At 35.3% G+C, this 16,886-nt stretch overlaps 1 protein-coding gene across 6 annotated transcripts in view; it reads left to right on the forward strand.

Annotated features, from left to right (window-relative positions):
* The window catches only part of DPH6 (diphthamine biosynthesis 6), a 465,669-nt gene that overhangs the window by 133,782 nt on the left and 315,001 nt on the right, over positions 1 to 16,886 (forward strand). For all 6 annotated transcript variants that reach the window (XM_032623457.1, XM_032623458.1, XM_032623459.1 and 3 more), the window contains one exon: positions 8,055 to 8,116. In XM_032623457.1, coding sequence (XP_032479348.1) covers positions 8,055 to 8,116 — 62 coding nt within the window. The remainder of the gene's footprint in view (positions 1 to 8,054; positions 8,117 to 16,886) is intronic.

Genomic DNA, 16,886 nt, shown 5'->3' on the forward strand with positions numbered 1-16,886 from the left:
AATTCATTTTACTTGACTCTGTTAAAAGTAGCATTATCAAACATTTCGTGATGTTTCTCTCATATCATATTTTGGGCTGTCGTGAAGAAATAAACCTCCACTTGCTTTCATGATAGTAGACAATAAATTGACTGATATAATTCAGTTGAGAAGTTGAAAAATGCATTGAAAATAATGGGGCATAACATTGTAGGGTTAACATTTATTCATAGATGATACAATTAAATAGAACAGGCATTAACTTCAAGGTCAGTCAGTAAAGTAATAAAATTGAATATTTTAATTGAATTGTAATTGCTTCCCATTGATACATGCAAGTAAAGTAAAATAGATGTCAGCTCTGCAAATTATGGTTCTTCCTCCTAATTAATTTCTTAATTCTGCATGGAGTTATCCAGTGCCTAGGTCTTGTGGGTTTATTCATCCACCCAGCTTCCATCAAGGAATGTCTATAAGTCATGATTAAATGATTAGGTGTCAGGATTTATAGTAAATTTTTCTGCACTTTGAAGAAAATTTTGTTAGTAACTTAAAGTAGCTTATTTAGGTATTTGAATTAAATATACTTTAAATATACTTTATATTTATATAAACATTATTAAATGTTACCATCTCAATGATTATAAAGGTTTTCATAAGGGAGCTAGACACATTGAGACTCATATTCCACAGCTGACTGATTCAGGAGGTAAACTGAACAGACTGTTAGGGTTTTGGTGAAGCACAGTTTATGTCCATTCATGACCCAGGCTTCACTAGAGAAGAGACACCTAAATTGAATGAATCTAAAAAAGAAACATCTTTTTCAAGGACTAGGATAAATTGAAGTTTTAGATAAAGTTGAATTGCATGGAGAAAGCCCATGAACCATTGTGGCTTTTTCATAGGCTTTTCACAGCCTCTCAAAAGGTTTTTACATAATATAGTTTTATATAAAATAAAATGGGAATGAAGACATTACAGAGATTAGGATAGAGGTTTTCAAATTGTATTGAAATTGTATTGGGTCTAGATACTAGCATTTATTCAAAGAAAGAGAAGATTATGCCTTTGGACTGGCTGCATTTACCAGTTAAATAGCTACTGTTTAAAAATTGAAAATAAAATGAATATGTAAGATGGCTTTTAAAATTACTGAGTTGTGTTATATATTCATGTACTCTAAAGTGGTTCCATATAGTAGAATCATTTGAGAGCAAATATATTGGTATATTAGCATCTCTCTTTAGTTGAGTTTAAAAATATAATTGGGGCTTCCCTGGTGGCACAGTGGTTGAGAGTCCGCCTGCCGATGCAGGGGACAACGGGTTCGTGCCCCGGTCCGGGAAGATCCCACATGCCGCAGAGCGGCTGGGCCCGTGAGCCATGGCCACTGGGCCTGCGCGTCCGGAGCCTGTGCTCCGCAACGGGAGAGGCCACAACAGTGAGAGAGGCCCGCATACTGAAAAAAAAAAAAAAATATATATATATATTATTGGATACTTGTTGATAAAACAAGTAAATTAAACTGAGAAGTTATTTATTTTGTCTAAGCTTTGTGTTAAATTTTAACTCAGGCATTGACTTTATTATGTAAAATATTTCTCTCTAAAGCACTTAAAGCGTAAATCCAATGATAAATATATTTTATTGATAGTAATCGGACCCTGACTTTCTATTCTCAATTATGAAGAATCTGCAGTGTCAGAATTCTCTGTGCATATCATCTAGTTAGAAAATACCAAAACCAAAATACATGAGGTAAAGATTAACATCTTTGGGCTTCATAATTATAGATAAGCTAACAGGTTTTTTTTTTTTTATGTTAAACTAATCTGTTTCTCCAGGTGCTTGTTTTAAAATTATCTTAATAATTGTCTTATTCCATTTAGAGAAATTAAATATCATACAGATTGTACATACAATGCTAAGATGTTTCTAAATGAAGAAACGTGAAAAAATATATAAGTGTAATAAAATTAAATATTCAATCATCCATTATATTTATAAAAATAAGTTACAAAGAGTTTTCATTTTCATATAGTCTAATATTTATGGAAACATCAGTGTTTTAGGCAGTAAAAAATTTCTTGAGAAAAGTTCCATATCTGAGTGTATTCTAGGGTAGGATGAATAATCTTCCTACCGCATCACTGACTAATATCATCCCACGTGTAATAGTATACCAATTTAGAAGAGATCTCGGAGATCAGGGTGGCTTCAGGCCATTGATTTCTCAAGGACAGGAGCTTGAATTGCTAGGAGTCTCTGGATCTTATCCAAGGAAATATTTTATAAAAACAATTTGAAATGCACGTCTTATGGGCAGTGATCGTGAGGTCCCAATGACTTGTCACTTTCTAATGAACAAAAAAATGGAAGCAAAGACAGATTGCACTTGCACAGGGTAACCAGCATCAGGAGAAAGTCATTACCAACTACAGTAGAACATGTTAGCCTGACTCAAATATGTATTATATACAGTGTTGATTTAAAGTACAAAGATTCATTTAGAACAATATGTACATTATTGTATGGAATCTAGACAAGCAGTTTCATTATTAAAACTTAGACATTTTTTGGAAAAGAATTATAGTCTATTTAAATAGTATCATCTCATGAGATAAGAACTCCTGAATCATTGTTTATGCGAAGATGCCTACCAAAATCACCAGACATAACCTCTGATAAATTTACAATGTGTCAAAATTGTTTATTTCTCAGTTCCCGCATTTCCTTGGTTTTACACGTCCATTGGAATCATCTATTGATGTGTGTATGTGAAATATCCTTACTGATTGGCCTGCCCTGTGTGAAAGATCTAAATCATCAGACCATGACTCGTAACAGCATCTCATCCTCACCAAACATGGTGCAGACCGTATTACCAAACTATAATGACTCATACATGCAGCTTATTTCATTATTAACTCTGAGAAAAAAATGTAACTTTATTTTAACTATTTTATAGTTTTACAATAATCTCCTAGTGAAATGGTCTATAATGTGTTTCAGAAAAATATTTGAAAATCTTCCTTAAAGTTTTAAATTTCTGTTTATTCTAATTGTTTTAGCTCCATAGAATTTTCAGTGCTTATCCTAGGAATAAATAAATTGAAAATATTTCTATGAATACACAAAAATCTTGAAATAATTTTACCAGGGTGTACTTCTGTGATGAATACAGATTCATGTGGAAAAAATGTGCCCAATGTGACTTATGTTTACATATTTTACTGACTGTCTTATCTAAAGGCAAGCCAAATTACTTTACAGCTACATCATGGAATGCAGCCATCTTTGAAATGAGATATTACAGCTATTTCTCTACTTTAACAGTTCAGAACTGGGGCATGATGATTTTGCAATGAAATAAAAGGCTGTAAGGAAAATGGGAAGATTGTTGGCTTGATCTTTCATTGCCCACCTGTATAAAATCACATGCTCTTAAATTCCTTTTCATGCCTTTTAGATAGGCATTTATTTACTCCCAAACCCTTATAGAGAACACAAAACATAAATTCTTAGGTTCAATCATGAGCGACTTTTTAAATGATTTTAATGATGTGTAGCCTGATGCTAAGTGCTAAGGTGATATGTATGTGCTATGTGACCAGTATATATGAGAATCAAGGAATTGGAAGGGCGGCTAAAAAATGACTTTCTGCCATGCTGGCCTTGTACATTCTTGCTTTGAGTTTTCCAAATTTCCACCCCAAACCATGGCAGTAATAGATGAATATATGAAGGAAAAGTATGAAACAGCTGTGCTGGAAAGCATTATAAACATCTCTGTGAATTAAGAATGAATAGACATACAAAATAATTCAGAAATGAAGCTGTGGGGCTGTAATACAAAGGGTCAGGAAATAAGCAAAAGCAACTGGGAGATCACAGTCCTGTGGGGAAACAGACTGAAAGTGCCCCCTCTGAGGGAGAACCTCAAAGAGATAAAAATAAAACATCCACTAAAGAAAAAGCAGTCAATTAGAAAAATAAATCACTCAAAATGAAATAGCAGTAGTATGATGTGAAAAGTAAACAATTAGAAATTTGGGGTGAAACACAGAATAGTGGGCAGAATAAACTCTAGATGAACCAAGTCAAAGACAGAATGAGTGAAGCAGAAAAAAATAATTCACCCAGAAGACAACATTGAAAGAGCAACTTAAAAATATGGAGGATAGGGCTTCACTGGTGGCGCAGTGGTTGAGAGTCCGCCTGCCGATGCAGGGGACACGGGTTCGTGCCCCGGTCCGGGAAGTTCCCACATGCCGCGGAGCGGCTGGGCTCCGTGAGCCATGGCCGCTGAGCCTGCGCGTCCGGAGCCTGTGCTCCGCAAGGGGAGAGACCACAACAGTGAGAGGCCCGCGTACTGCAAAAAAAAAAAAAAATATGGAGGATAGATAGATAGGAAAATAGCAATATTTGTGTAATAGATGTTTCAGGAAAAAAATAGAAGGCAGAAGAACAGTATTTACAGATATAATGGCTGAAAACTTAGGTTCGAAGAAAGATGAGTTTTGGAATTGAAAGTGCATAGTAGGTTCAGTGCAGTGTAAATAAAAATAGATACCTTGTGATAAAATTATAGAATGTCATAGGTAAACTGAAAATTGTACTGTCTAGCACAGAGATAATGAAGATTCCTTATATGGGAGCCACTGTTTGACAGCGTAAATCTCATTAAGAACAACTAAAGCCTGAAGAAGTAATAATATATTACAACTAAACTGTTATGTGGTGGAGATAGAAAAATAGGACATTATCAGACAGGTAAAAACTAGGAGAGTTTACCACTCACAGATCTTCAGTGAAAAAATAAAGAATGGATTAAGTCAGAAATAAATTGAATTCCAGGGGAAATGAATGACAAACAATGGTGAGCACAGACACTGTAAAATGTGTTCATAAGCTTACATTTTCTTGCCCAAAATGATGGAACTAAAATTTAACACAGTGATAACAACTTAAATGGTAAAACTTATTTAGTGTCTAGTTAAAAACATGCTAACTTGTTTTGGTCAAAAAGTTGCTAAATGGAATTCCCTGGCAGTCCAGTGGTCAGGCCGCTGGGCTTTCACTGCTGGGGGTGTGGGTTCAATCCCTGATGGGGGAACAAAGATCTTGTAAGCTGCACGGCGTGGCTAAAAAAAAAAAGAAAGATGCTAAACATAAATTCTTAGATTAAAAAAATTAAAAATAAATTCTTAGATTTATATTATAAGGTTCATAAATTCTTAGATATTTAATACTTTAGACTTAAATACTGTGGTTTTGAACGAATGTTAAAAATTACAAGTGATTACTGGAAGAGTAGAAATTCAGTCTACAGCTTTCTTTTTTTTATTTTTCAGATTAACATGCATTTATTCACTAAATATTTCTTGAAAGCTTACACTTGAAAGTGTTCCAGGCACTGTACTAAGATGAGACCAATGAAAAGGATCACATTTTTAAAAAAGTTTTTATTGGAGTATAGTTGCTTTACAATGTTGTATTAGTTTCTGCTGTACAGCAAAGTGAATCAGCTATACGTATACATATATCCCCTCTTTTTTGGATTTCCTTCTCCTTTAGGTCACCACAGAGCACTGAGTAGAGTTCCCTGTGCTGTACAGTAGGTTCTCATTAGTTATCTATTTTATGCATAGTATCAATAGTATATATATATTAGGAGATTGGGATTGACATATATAGTCTACAGCTTTCTAGTCAGCAGAGAAAACAGACAAAATATCCTTTTTGATCCAGTATGAGGCAGAAAGTGGCAAAGGAAAAAATATATATATAAAGTTTAATGTAACAAAAAGTACACAATAAGGTGATGGAAACAGGTCCAGACGAAAAAAAAATTGTAAAATATAAAAAATTTAAAATCAGTTCTTTGAATTTGTATTTATAAGATAGGATAAAAAATTTCAAAACCCAGTTATATGTATATCAGAAAAGCGTTAACAAAAGAAAGCTGGCGTTGTAATGTTGATAAATAGAATATATGATAAAAGTCATATGTGGAGATAAAAAGCTCACTACTTCTTGATAAAGGAATAATCCTCCCAAGAAGTTTTAGAAATTATGAATTTGTGTCCATAACAACACACCTCTCAAATGTATAAAACAAAACTTTCAATTATAAGAAATTATTAAAACCAAAATCATAATGGGAGGTTTTAACCACCCCTTTATTTGAAACTGATGGTTTATGGAAACCAAATATTAGTAAGGTCATAGAAATATGAACAGCAGAATTAACAAGATCATAATTTTTTATGTTTAGGTATAAAATCTTACTTTGCTTTCAGCAAATCCACTTTCCAAGCACAAATGGGGCATTTATAAAATTTAATCATTTATAAGTGACAAACGAGCTTCACCAAATTTTGAACAATTATCATATAAAGACTACAGTCTTGACCATATGCAATTAAGTTAGAAGACAACAAAAAGTAGTGAAAGTAAACAAACATGTTTTGACACTTAAAAGAGTGTCAAAAATGGATGGACCAGAGCCATAGTAATTACTATAAGTAAATCTCATTAACAATGTGAGCTGAAAAAAACAAGTAAAAAGTTATCATTCGTGTTAAAATTTGATATACATGAACAATAATAAATATTGTTTTGGATATGTACATTTGTAGTAAAATCATAAAAGCATAGTTGGGAAATAACATACCAACTTCAAAAGACTGAAGGCTAGGGAAAATAGATTGATTAAGGGTAGATATACTGTGAGATTCTATTATGTTGGTGGTGTTTAAAGAAAAGTTATGGAGGAAATAGGGCAAGATGTTAATGCTTATTAAATCTGGGTGGTGATTACATAGATGCTTGTCTCAAATATTTTATTTACCTACTCATTTTAAACATTGAATTGCAAAGGTTGCAAGGGTTGACAGGAATAAAGGAACTGGACAAAGTCAACAATTAGTTCATCAAGTGTTTACCCAGCCAATTGAAATTTTGATTTTAATGAATGCATCTTGAGAATAAGATTGCTGTGAAAGGAGTCAAATAATCCATCTAGTGCTAGTAGTCTGAGTTGTTTCCTTTGGGATTAATGTAATTTAATATCAGTAGGAGAAGAATCCTTAATCTTCATCTGACTTCCCTTTTATTATTCTGTATGTGATTATAAGAAATACCATGTTACAAAGAAGGCATTTACCTAGAAAAAGAAAATTATTACTCAGTTTGTATAATTAATAAGCTGATTGGTTTAAACCAATAATCAATAAAAATAGCCTATTTAAATGAACCTAAGCCTAATACATGTATTATGGATGTAAATAGCTAAAATGAATTCATTCCTTTCATAGCTGACTTGTGGCATGTGATTTTTTTCCTGGCAGGTTAGTTTTGGAATGTGGGAGGAGTTCCTGTTGTCCACAGTAGTCTACCTATACCCCATCACCCACATAAACTCTGCTATTATATCATTTGAACATCTTTATCAGAGATTATGCAAATGCTATTGGTACTATGATGATTTTTCAGAGTGTTTCTGTTTTTTCTTGGAAAACACTGTCACACAAGTGGTCATTGAAATGAGCTGTCATTTAATTTGGTAATAGTTATTTGTGTCCATATGCTACTAAGTGAATTAATTATATAGGCATACAGTTTACAACTCTTTTATTTTCTACTTTTATTCTCCAAATAAGAAGTTTGAAACAGACAAAATAGAAATGTCAGAAAATTCTCGCTGTTGTCCATGAGTAAAAAAAAATAATAATAATTAAAATACCAAGGATTTAAATTTCATATCTTTGAAATGATACTTTTTTTTTCCATCCTAATTACAATTCCTCAAAAATGAAAAAGGGATTGAAACAATGTGTCTTGTAGTTGATGAAGTGCAATTGAAATGAATTGGAATGGAACTTATTTTTCAGGAGCAAGAAAACCAGTTACCCAAGGGCAATAGAAAAATAAATACTAGTAAGGTACATTTTGCCTTAAAATAGACATACACTAGTTTCCTAGGCAAGGAGGAGCCAAGGGAAGGGAAACGTGTCTTTAAACCTCCATTTTAATCGTTATCTAAAAAAAAATTTAACCTTTCTTGGCAGGTTTAGATCCAGATAAGCATCTTGGAAAAACCCTGGACCAAATGGAGCCTTATCTCTTAGAGGTAAGAATTTATACTATTTCTCAAAATATAGGCATCTAAAGCAGGAAAATAAATAATGCCGTGATATAATGATTATACAATCAATTTTTAGAAAAACTCAGATACATTGATGATGCAGTTTTATGAAAAAATTAAACCTCTAGTGGATATGAAAGTATGTTTTAAATTAATTACAAAAGTTATGTCAGCTCGTTGAGCTCACTGAAAGAGTAAGTAAGCTATACCTAAAAGGAAATTGTTCTGTCAAGAAGTTTACTTTTGGGCTTGCCTGGTGGCGCAGTGGTTGAGAGTCCACCTGCTGATGCAGGGGACACGGGTTCGTGCCCCGGTCCGGGAAAATCCCACATGCCGCGGAGCGGCTGGGCCCGTGAGCCATGGCCGCTGAGCCTGCGCATCCAGTGCTGGTGCTCCGCAACGGGAGAGGCCGCAACAGTGAGAGGCCCGCGTACCGCCAAATAAATAAATAAATAAATAAATAAATAAATAAGTTTACTTTTATTAAAATCGACATTGTTAAGTACTATACAGTACCTGATAGTCTCCATCAGTACCTAATCAGGTGCATTTCCATCAGAAATGTGAGTGGAAACTTCCTTTAGAGATTATCTAATCTAACCTCTTTTTTTTTACCAATTAGGAAATTAATTTGCACAGTAGTAAATAAATTATCCCAAGGCTTCAAGTTACAATTATTTAACCCTTATCATTGTTAAATCCTGAATGTGTTCTAAATATTAAAGGTTCTGTTATTTTTACTCTTTTCTATTAATTGTATTATATTTTATTAGAATTGTGGTCAAATGTTATGATTAGTATGACAATGCTAAATTAGCTAGAATAGTGTAATTATTAGAATTTTTTTTAACTTTACAATCATGGTAGAAAAATCACCCTACTTCTGTGACAGAAGTGAACTCCTCTATTATCATTTTTCCCTCCCATGTTCTTCATCAAAATTGTCTCTGGACATTGTTAATACCATTGCTGTGATATAAACTGTTAGCGGGTGTACTCTTCACTAACTGTATAGATTTCACATCTTCTTTCAGACTTATTTGTATTTGATTATTTTATGGCTTATCAATATGTACCAAATGCTTAGAAATCCCTAAAATGCTAATTCCTTCTTTTATTAAGCATTATTAAGCATCTAATATGTGCCAGGGAAATAGTAATGATTAAAATTAAAATGCAATGCTTATATAATTGTGACAAATTATATTTGATTTCTAGATAATTTGATGTCATTTATTTAAGTCTATCTGATGGACATGATTGCTTTCCATGCCCTTCTGATAGGACTCTTCTCACAGCAGTTTGTTCTGTGGCCAACATATCTATGTTCACATCTATTCACTACCATCAGACTAAATTTTGTTTCTGCAAAAACAATGTATAGATAAATAATGAAATTAAATTTATGAGGGTGAAAGAAAGAGAACTTCGGAAATGGGAGACTGGAGCTTTGGCAAAAGAGCTTTTGTAAGCTGCTTCTAAAATTTGAAGTGAGTTCAGGTTTCAAGCGTGTAGGGATTCTTTGTAGAAAAGGTTAAGTAAAGTTTTAGGATTGCCATGATGTTGATTGTGAATTAACCTGTATGTTATCATATATGTTTAAACACAAAAATGCAGAAATTATTTTATTCAACTTCAGCAAGTTCCTCACATGACCTGGAAATCTTACATTTCATTAGAAAAATAATCTACCCATTCTCTATAATGGTAATTTTATTCCTTCTCCACTCCTTAAATTTCAAATCCCTTCATATTTTTTCCTCACGACGAGAGGATGACTTGTTTCTTCCTTCACAGAAAAAATAGAAATCATCATCCTGGGAATCCCTCCACCTCTTAGCACCACTCCTTCTAACTGATGCACACTTACACCTATCCTTGCTTGCTGTGTTGGGGAGAAGTGTCCTTCATCCTGTCTATGGCTAATCCACTCTCTGTGCTCTAGATCCCATTAGCATCTGCCTTAGAGACCTTGCAATCAACCCTCCCCCTCCAGTATCTTCCTCCTCTCTCTCTTTATGGTCTCCTTCACATCACTGTTGAAACATTCCACCATCTCTCCCATCCTAAAGATTCCCTCCCTCTACTCTAGGTATTTCTCTAGCGACCTCTCTTTATTCTTTGCTTCAAAACCAAAAATTTCAGAAGTGTTATCTGTATTCATAGTACTTCTTCACGTCTCAGACACCTCATATACCTAGCATCTTACTTATTTTTCCACCTCTAAATGGGTACAGCTCTAATCAAGATCACCCATGATCTCCAGTTTTACCAAACCCAACAGACACTTCTCAGTCCTTATTTGACAGTTATAAACATTTCTTCTTGAAATGCTTATACCGGCATTTGTGATGCCACACTTTCCTAGGTTTTCTCCTTTGCTTCTGGACACTCTTAGTCTCTTTTGCTAGTTCCTATTCTAGTCTCCATTTTCAGTCTACAGACTTCCTGGGTGATCTCAGTCACTCACATGGCTTTCATTACTAGCTCTATTCTGATAACTCCCAAATATTTCTAGCCTAGATTTCTCTGCTAAATTCTAGTGCCCAAAGGCACTGCAAATTAAATCTCTCCAAACTTGATTGTGGGCTTTATATCTATCACTTTTTGCCATTCCCTTTGTCATCGCCTTAATTCAGATGCCTGTCACTTCAAGCCTAGAGTATTACTGATACCTCCAAATTTGCCTCTATTTTCCATTTTATTTCTCAAAGAATTTATTTTGCTACTGCCTCAAGATCATTGTTCAAATATATTCTACTGTAATTGTGTCACTCACTTCAAAACTTTACATGAGTCCCCATTGCCTACAGGCTAAAATCCAAATTCTTTACACTCCTCTCCCTCACCTACTCTATCCAACCCATTAACATGATCTTGTCTATTCTATCTCCAGAATATATTCCAAATCCAAGCACTTCTCACTGCCTCTGCTCCTACTACCAGACCATAATCATCTCTTATCTGGAATACTCCATCAACCCCCAACTGGTCTGCTTACTTCTGTCATTGCCCTGCTATGAGCCATTATTCATACAGATGCCAGAGTGATTTTTTTTTAAAGTGTAAATCAGATATATCACTATTTTGTTTAAAGTTTCAGTGGTTTTTCATTTCAATTAGAATAACAGCCAAACTCCTGTGAGATCACAACCACTGAGACCCTGTATGATGAGCATTTTATCAATCTTTTGTCTCGTTTTCTCCCAGTCTAACTCACTCACTGAGCCATAGCCACATATGCCTCTTTTATTACTTAAGCACAATTTACCCTTTTTCTACTTAAGACTTTCCTCTGCTTGAGGGTTTTTTTTCCTCAGACCATCACATGGTTAATGCTTTCTCATAATGTGACAGCTCAAATGCTACTTTCTCAGTTCAAAAGCTCTCCCTGACTACCCCAGCTAATGTAGGTCTCCTCAAATTATTTTATTTGTTTCTCTGTCTACATGTATATTTTCTGTTGCCTCTCCTCTTACTCCACTAGAATGTAAGCTCCAATAATATTATCAAGATTTTGGCAAAAATATGAGTTCTTTAGTTCTTTCATTCGTTTGTTCTGTCTGTCCATTCATCGCTCTCATCTTTAAATTATTTAACATTTATTGAGGACCTGTTATGTGACAGATGCTGTGGTGAGCACTAAATATACATGACGAATTAAGTAAACAAGATCCTTGTTCTTGAGGAGTTTACAATCTGCTACTGTTATTTTCAGACCTGAGAGGAAAACTGGGGACCTTGTTAAAAATGCCTATACTCTTTTCCCATTCCAAGAAATTTCAGTTCTGAAGGACCAGGAATTTGACCTTTAAATAAGCACAAGGTAATTTTGACATAATGTATAATCTTCTAGTTCCTCAATACCAACAACATACTTCAAGTCCTGTCTTTCTAGATTTCTCTGAAAGAGTGTATGCTAGCAAACAGAATCCAACAGCACATTAAAAGGATCATACACCATGATCAAGTGGGGTTTATTCCAGGAATGCAAGGATTCTTCAATACACGCAAATCAATCAACGTGATACACCATATTAACAAATTGAAGGAGAGAAACCATATGATCATCTCAATAGATACAGAGAAAGCTTTCGACAAAATTCAACACCATTTATGATAAAAACCCTGCAGAAAGTAGGCATAGAGGGAACTTTCCTCAACATAATAAAGGCTGTATATGACAAACCCACAGCCAACATCGTCCTCAATGGTGAAAAACTGAAACCATTCCACTAAGATCAGGAACAAGACAAGGTTGCCCACTCTCATCACTCTTATTCAACATAGTTTTGGAAGTTTTAGCCACAGCCATCAGAGAAGAAAAGGAAATAAAAGGAATCCAAATTGGAAAAGAAGAAGTAAAGCTGTCACTGTGTGCAGATGACATAACACTATACTTAGAGAATCCCAAAGATGCTACCAGAAAACTACTAGAGCTAATCAATGAATTTGGTAAAATAGCAGGATGCAAAATCAATGCACAGAAATCTCTGGCATTCCTATACACTAATGATGAAAAATCTGAAAGTGAAATAAAGAAAACACTCCCATTTACCATTGCAACAAAAAGAATAAAATATCTAGGAGTAAACCTGCCTAAGGAGACAAAAGACCTGCATGCAGAAAATTATAAGACACTGATGAAAGAAATTAAAGATGATACAAATAGATGGAGAGATATACCATGTTCTTGGATTGGAAGAATCAACATTGTGAAAATGACTCTACTACCCAAAGCAATCTACAGATTCAATGCAATCCCTATCAAACTACCACTGGTATTTTTCACAGAACTAGAACAAAAAATTTCACGATTTGTAAGGAAACACAAAAGACCCCGAATAGCCAAAGCAATCTTGAGAACGAAAAATGGAGCTGGAGGAATCAGCCTCCCAGACTTCAGATTCTACTACAAAGCTACAGTAATCAAGACAGTATGGTACTGGCACAAAAACAGAAAGATAGATCAATGGAACAGGATAGAAAGCCCAGAGATAAACCCACGCACATATGGTCACCTTATCTTTGATAAAGGAGGCAGGAATGTACAATGGAGAAAGGACAGCCTCATCAATAAGTGGTGCTGGGAAAGCTGGACAGGTACATGTAAACGTAGGAGATTAGGTCACTCCCTAACACCATACACAAAAATAAGTTCAAAATGCATTAAAGACCTAAATGTAAGGCCAGAAACTATCAAAATCTTAGAGGAAAACATAGGCAGAACACTCTATGACATAAATCACAGCAAGATCCTTTTTGACCCACCTCCTAGAGAAATGGAAATAAAAACAAAAATAAACAAATGGGACCTAATGAAACTTCAAAGCTTTTGTACAGCAAAGGAAACCATAAACAAGACCAAAAGACAACCCTCAGAATGGGAGAAAATATTTGCAAATGAAGCAACTGACAAAGGATTAATCTCGAAAATTTACAAGCAGCTCATGCAGCTCAATAACAAAAAAACAAACAACCCAATCCAAAAATGGGCAGAAGTCCTAAATAGACATTTCTCCAAAGAAGATATACAGACTGCCAACAAACACATGAAAGAATGCTCAACATCGTTAATCATTAGAGGAATGCAAATCAAAACTACAATGAAATATCATCTCACACCAATCAGAATGGCCATCATCAAAAAATCTAGAAACAATAAATGCTGGAGAGGGTGTGGAGAAAAGGGAACACTCTTGCGCTGCTGGTGGGAATGTGAATTGGTACAGCCACTATGGAGAACAGTATGGAGGTTCCTTAAAAAACTACAAATAGAACTACCATATGACCCAGCAGTCCCACTACTGGGCATATACCCTGAGAAAACCAAAATTCAAAAAGAGTCATGTACCCAAATGTTCATTGCAGCTCTATTTACAATAGCCAGGAGATGGAAACAACCTAAGTGTCCATCATCGGATGAATGGATAAAGAAGATGTGGCACATATATACAATGGAATATTACTCAGCCTTAAAAGGAAACGAAATTGAGCTATTTGTAATGAGATGGATAGACCTAGAGTCTGTCATACAGAGTGAAGTAAGTCAGAAAGAGAAAGACAAATAACGTATGCTAACATATATATATGGAATTTAAGATAAAAATAATGTCATGAAGAACGTAGGGGTAAGACAGGATAAAGACAGACCTACTAGAGCGTGGACTTGAGGATATGGGGAGGGGGAAGGGGAAGCTGTGACAAAGTGAGAGAGTGGCATGGACATATATACACTACCAAACTTAAAATACATAGCTAGTGGGAAATAGCCGCATAGCACAGGGAGATCAGCTCTGTGCTTTGTGACCACTTAGAGGGGTGGGATAGGGAGGGTGGATGGGAGGGAGACGCAAGAGGGAAGAGATATGGGAACATACGTATATGTATAACTGATTCAGTTTGTTATAAAGCAGAAACTAACACACACCATTGTAAAGCAATTATACTCCAATAAAGATGTAAAAAAAAAAAAGTATATGCCTTGTTTATGTGTTGGGAGTGAGAGATATAAAGCAGAATTTTATTTATTTTAGGCAAATCAAACATTCATTTATGGAAATGAAACATTAGCATATGACTTACTTATGAACCTGTCACTCCTTGCTCTACAGCTTTTGATGACTCCTATTCGCTATAGAACAAAGTCCAAACTGCTTAGTATATACTTTAAGGCCCTCTTTTATCTGATTTTAACCTACTTCCCTAGGCTGATATTTACCACCCACTCCTCCCACGTCCAGGAATCTTATGCTCTGGTCTCTTGGACTGATTTCTACTCCTGTTCCCTTGGACCTCCTGATATTTCTTACTCCACTGGGACCTTACTCCTTTCCACTTTCTCTGTCCTTTGACTATTAGTCTCAGATGCTCACCAGTCTTCCCATAAAGTTTTCTCCATTTTACCCGAAGGAATTAATCTCTTGGAGTGTATGCCTTCCACTCACTCCTGAATTTCTGGATACTTCCTTAGCTTTCTCTTGGGGCTTCCGATTATATTCCACCCCTTATATATTGTGGTTCCATCCATAGCCATCCTCCTATGGTGATATTAAATACCTACATGACTTCAAGTACCAATTTTTTTTTTTTTTTTTTTTTTTTCGGTACGCGGGCCTCTCACTGTTGTGGCCTCTCCCGTTGTGGAGCACAGGCTCCGGACGTGCAGGCTCAGCGGCCATGGCTCACGGGCCCAGTAGCTCCGTGGCATGTGGGATCTTCCCAGACCAGGGCACGAACCCGTGTCCCCTGCATCGGCAGGCGGACTCTCAACCACTGCGCCACTAGGGAAGCCCTTCAACTACCAATTTTATTCTTATGACAGTTAAGGCTATTTCTCCATCATCTTTCTATGCCTAAGATATGTGTTTTTTCTTTTTTTTGTTGTTTTTTTTTTTTTGCCATGCCATGTGGCATGGGGATCTTGTTCTCTGACCAGAGATCAAACCCGTTCCCCCTGCAGTGGGAGTGCGGAGTCTTAACCTCTGGACCACCAGGGAATAGATACATGTATATGTATAACTGAATCACTATGATGTATACCTGCAACTAATGCAACATTGTTAATCAACTATACTCCAATACAAAGTAAAAAGGTTAAAAAAAAGACGTATTCAGCTGCCAACTGGGCACCTTTCTCTCTTAGGTATCTTCAAGCACCTCAGCCTCAACTGTGAAGAACCGAACATTTCTTTCCTGACATCTATGCCATATTTATGTTTCCTGACAGTGAAAGGCCCCATTGTTTCCTCGGGTATCCAAGCCCCCCCAAAAAATAAAAATTAAAAACGAATTGTAATAAATCATTTCACATAATCCATTATTCATAAATAAGGCCTCAAGTCCTTTTCATTCTACCTTTCTAATATCATATTATCTGTTCCTTTTTGTCCTCATGTCACCACATTAGAGTCTTCCCTATCTTCTTTTTTTTTTAAATTAATTTTCATTGGAGTATAGTTGCTTTACAATGTTGTGTTAGTTTCTACTGTATAGCAAAGTGCTTCCCTATCTTCTTTTTCAAGTCTGTCTCCTCCCTGTCTTGCCCCTTGTCCCTCCATTGTCCATATATTGCCATCATGATATATATGAATTCAAATCTGATCATATCACACTTTCATTTCAAAAAGCAAACTTTTGAGTTGCTGCCCATTGGCTTAAAATAAAATTTAAACTTCTAACACAGCACAGTCTGTCCGTGGGGAAGAGTGAAGCTTGTAAGGTATACAATCTCCAGCATCTACCCTATCCTTCATCAACTCTGAATAGTTGATGATTTCCCTAGAGTGAGCATCCCCTCATACCTCCATGTTCTACTCGCCTTCTACTCGCCTTCTCTGCATGTTTTCTCTCTCCTTCACTCTACTAAATCCTATTTGTCCTTAAAGTCTAAATTCAGAGTTTAGTACTGTGAGGTTGTCTTGCTTAAATAAGCCTTTTTTGAGCCTGCCATTTTCCTCTTTGCCTCCTGGTATGTAGCACTTCTCATGCTATATAATATTTTTCTCTTAATGTTTATTATAAAGTTAAGGCATATAATATGTAAAAACATAAATTCAAATAGTATAAAATATAGTGAAAAATATTCCACTGACTCCAAGCTCCAGTTTTTCTGTCCTTTCCCAGAGCAACAACTCTTTTCTGCTCTAGGGTATCTTATCAAAAACATTTTTGCATATGTAAAAAATGTATGCATGTGTTTATCCACTTTAACCTAAATTGGAGTATACTATGCACATTAGTCTCCATCTTCCAT

The sequence above is a fragment of the Phocoena sinus genome, chromosome 2, assembly GCF_008692025.1.
Source record: "Phocoena sinus isolate mPhoSin1 chromosome 2, mPhoSin1.pri, whole genome shotgun sequence".
NCBI classification, from domain to species: domain Eukaryota; kingdom Metazoa; phylum Chordata; class Mammalia; order Artiodactyla; family Phocoenidae; genus Phocoena; species Phocoena sinus.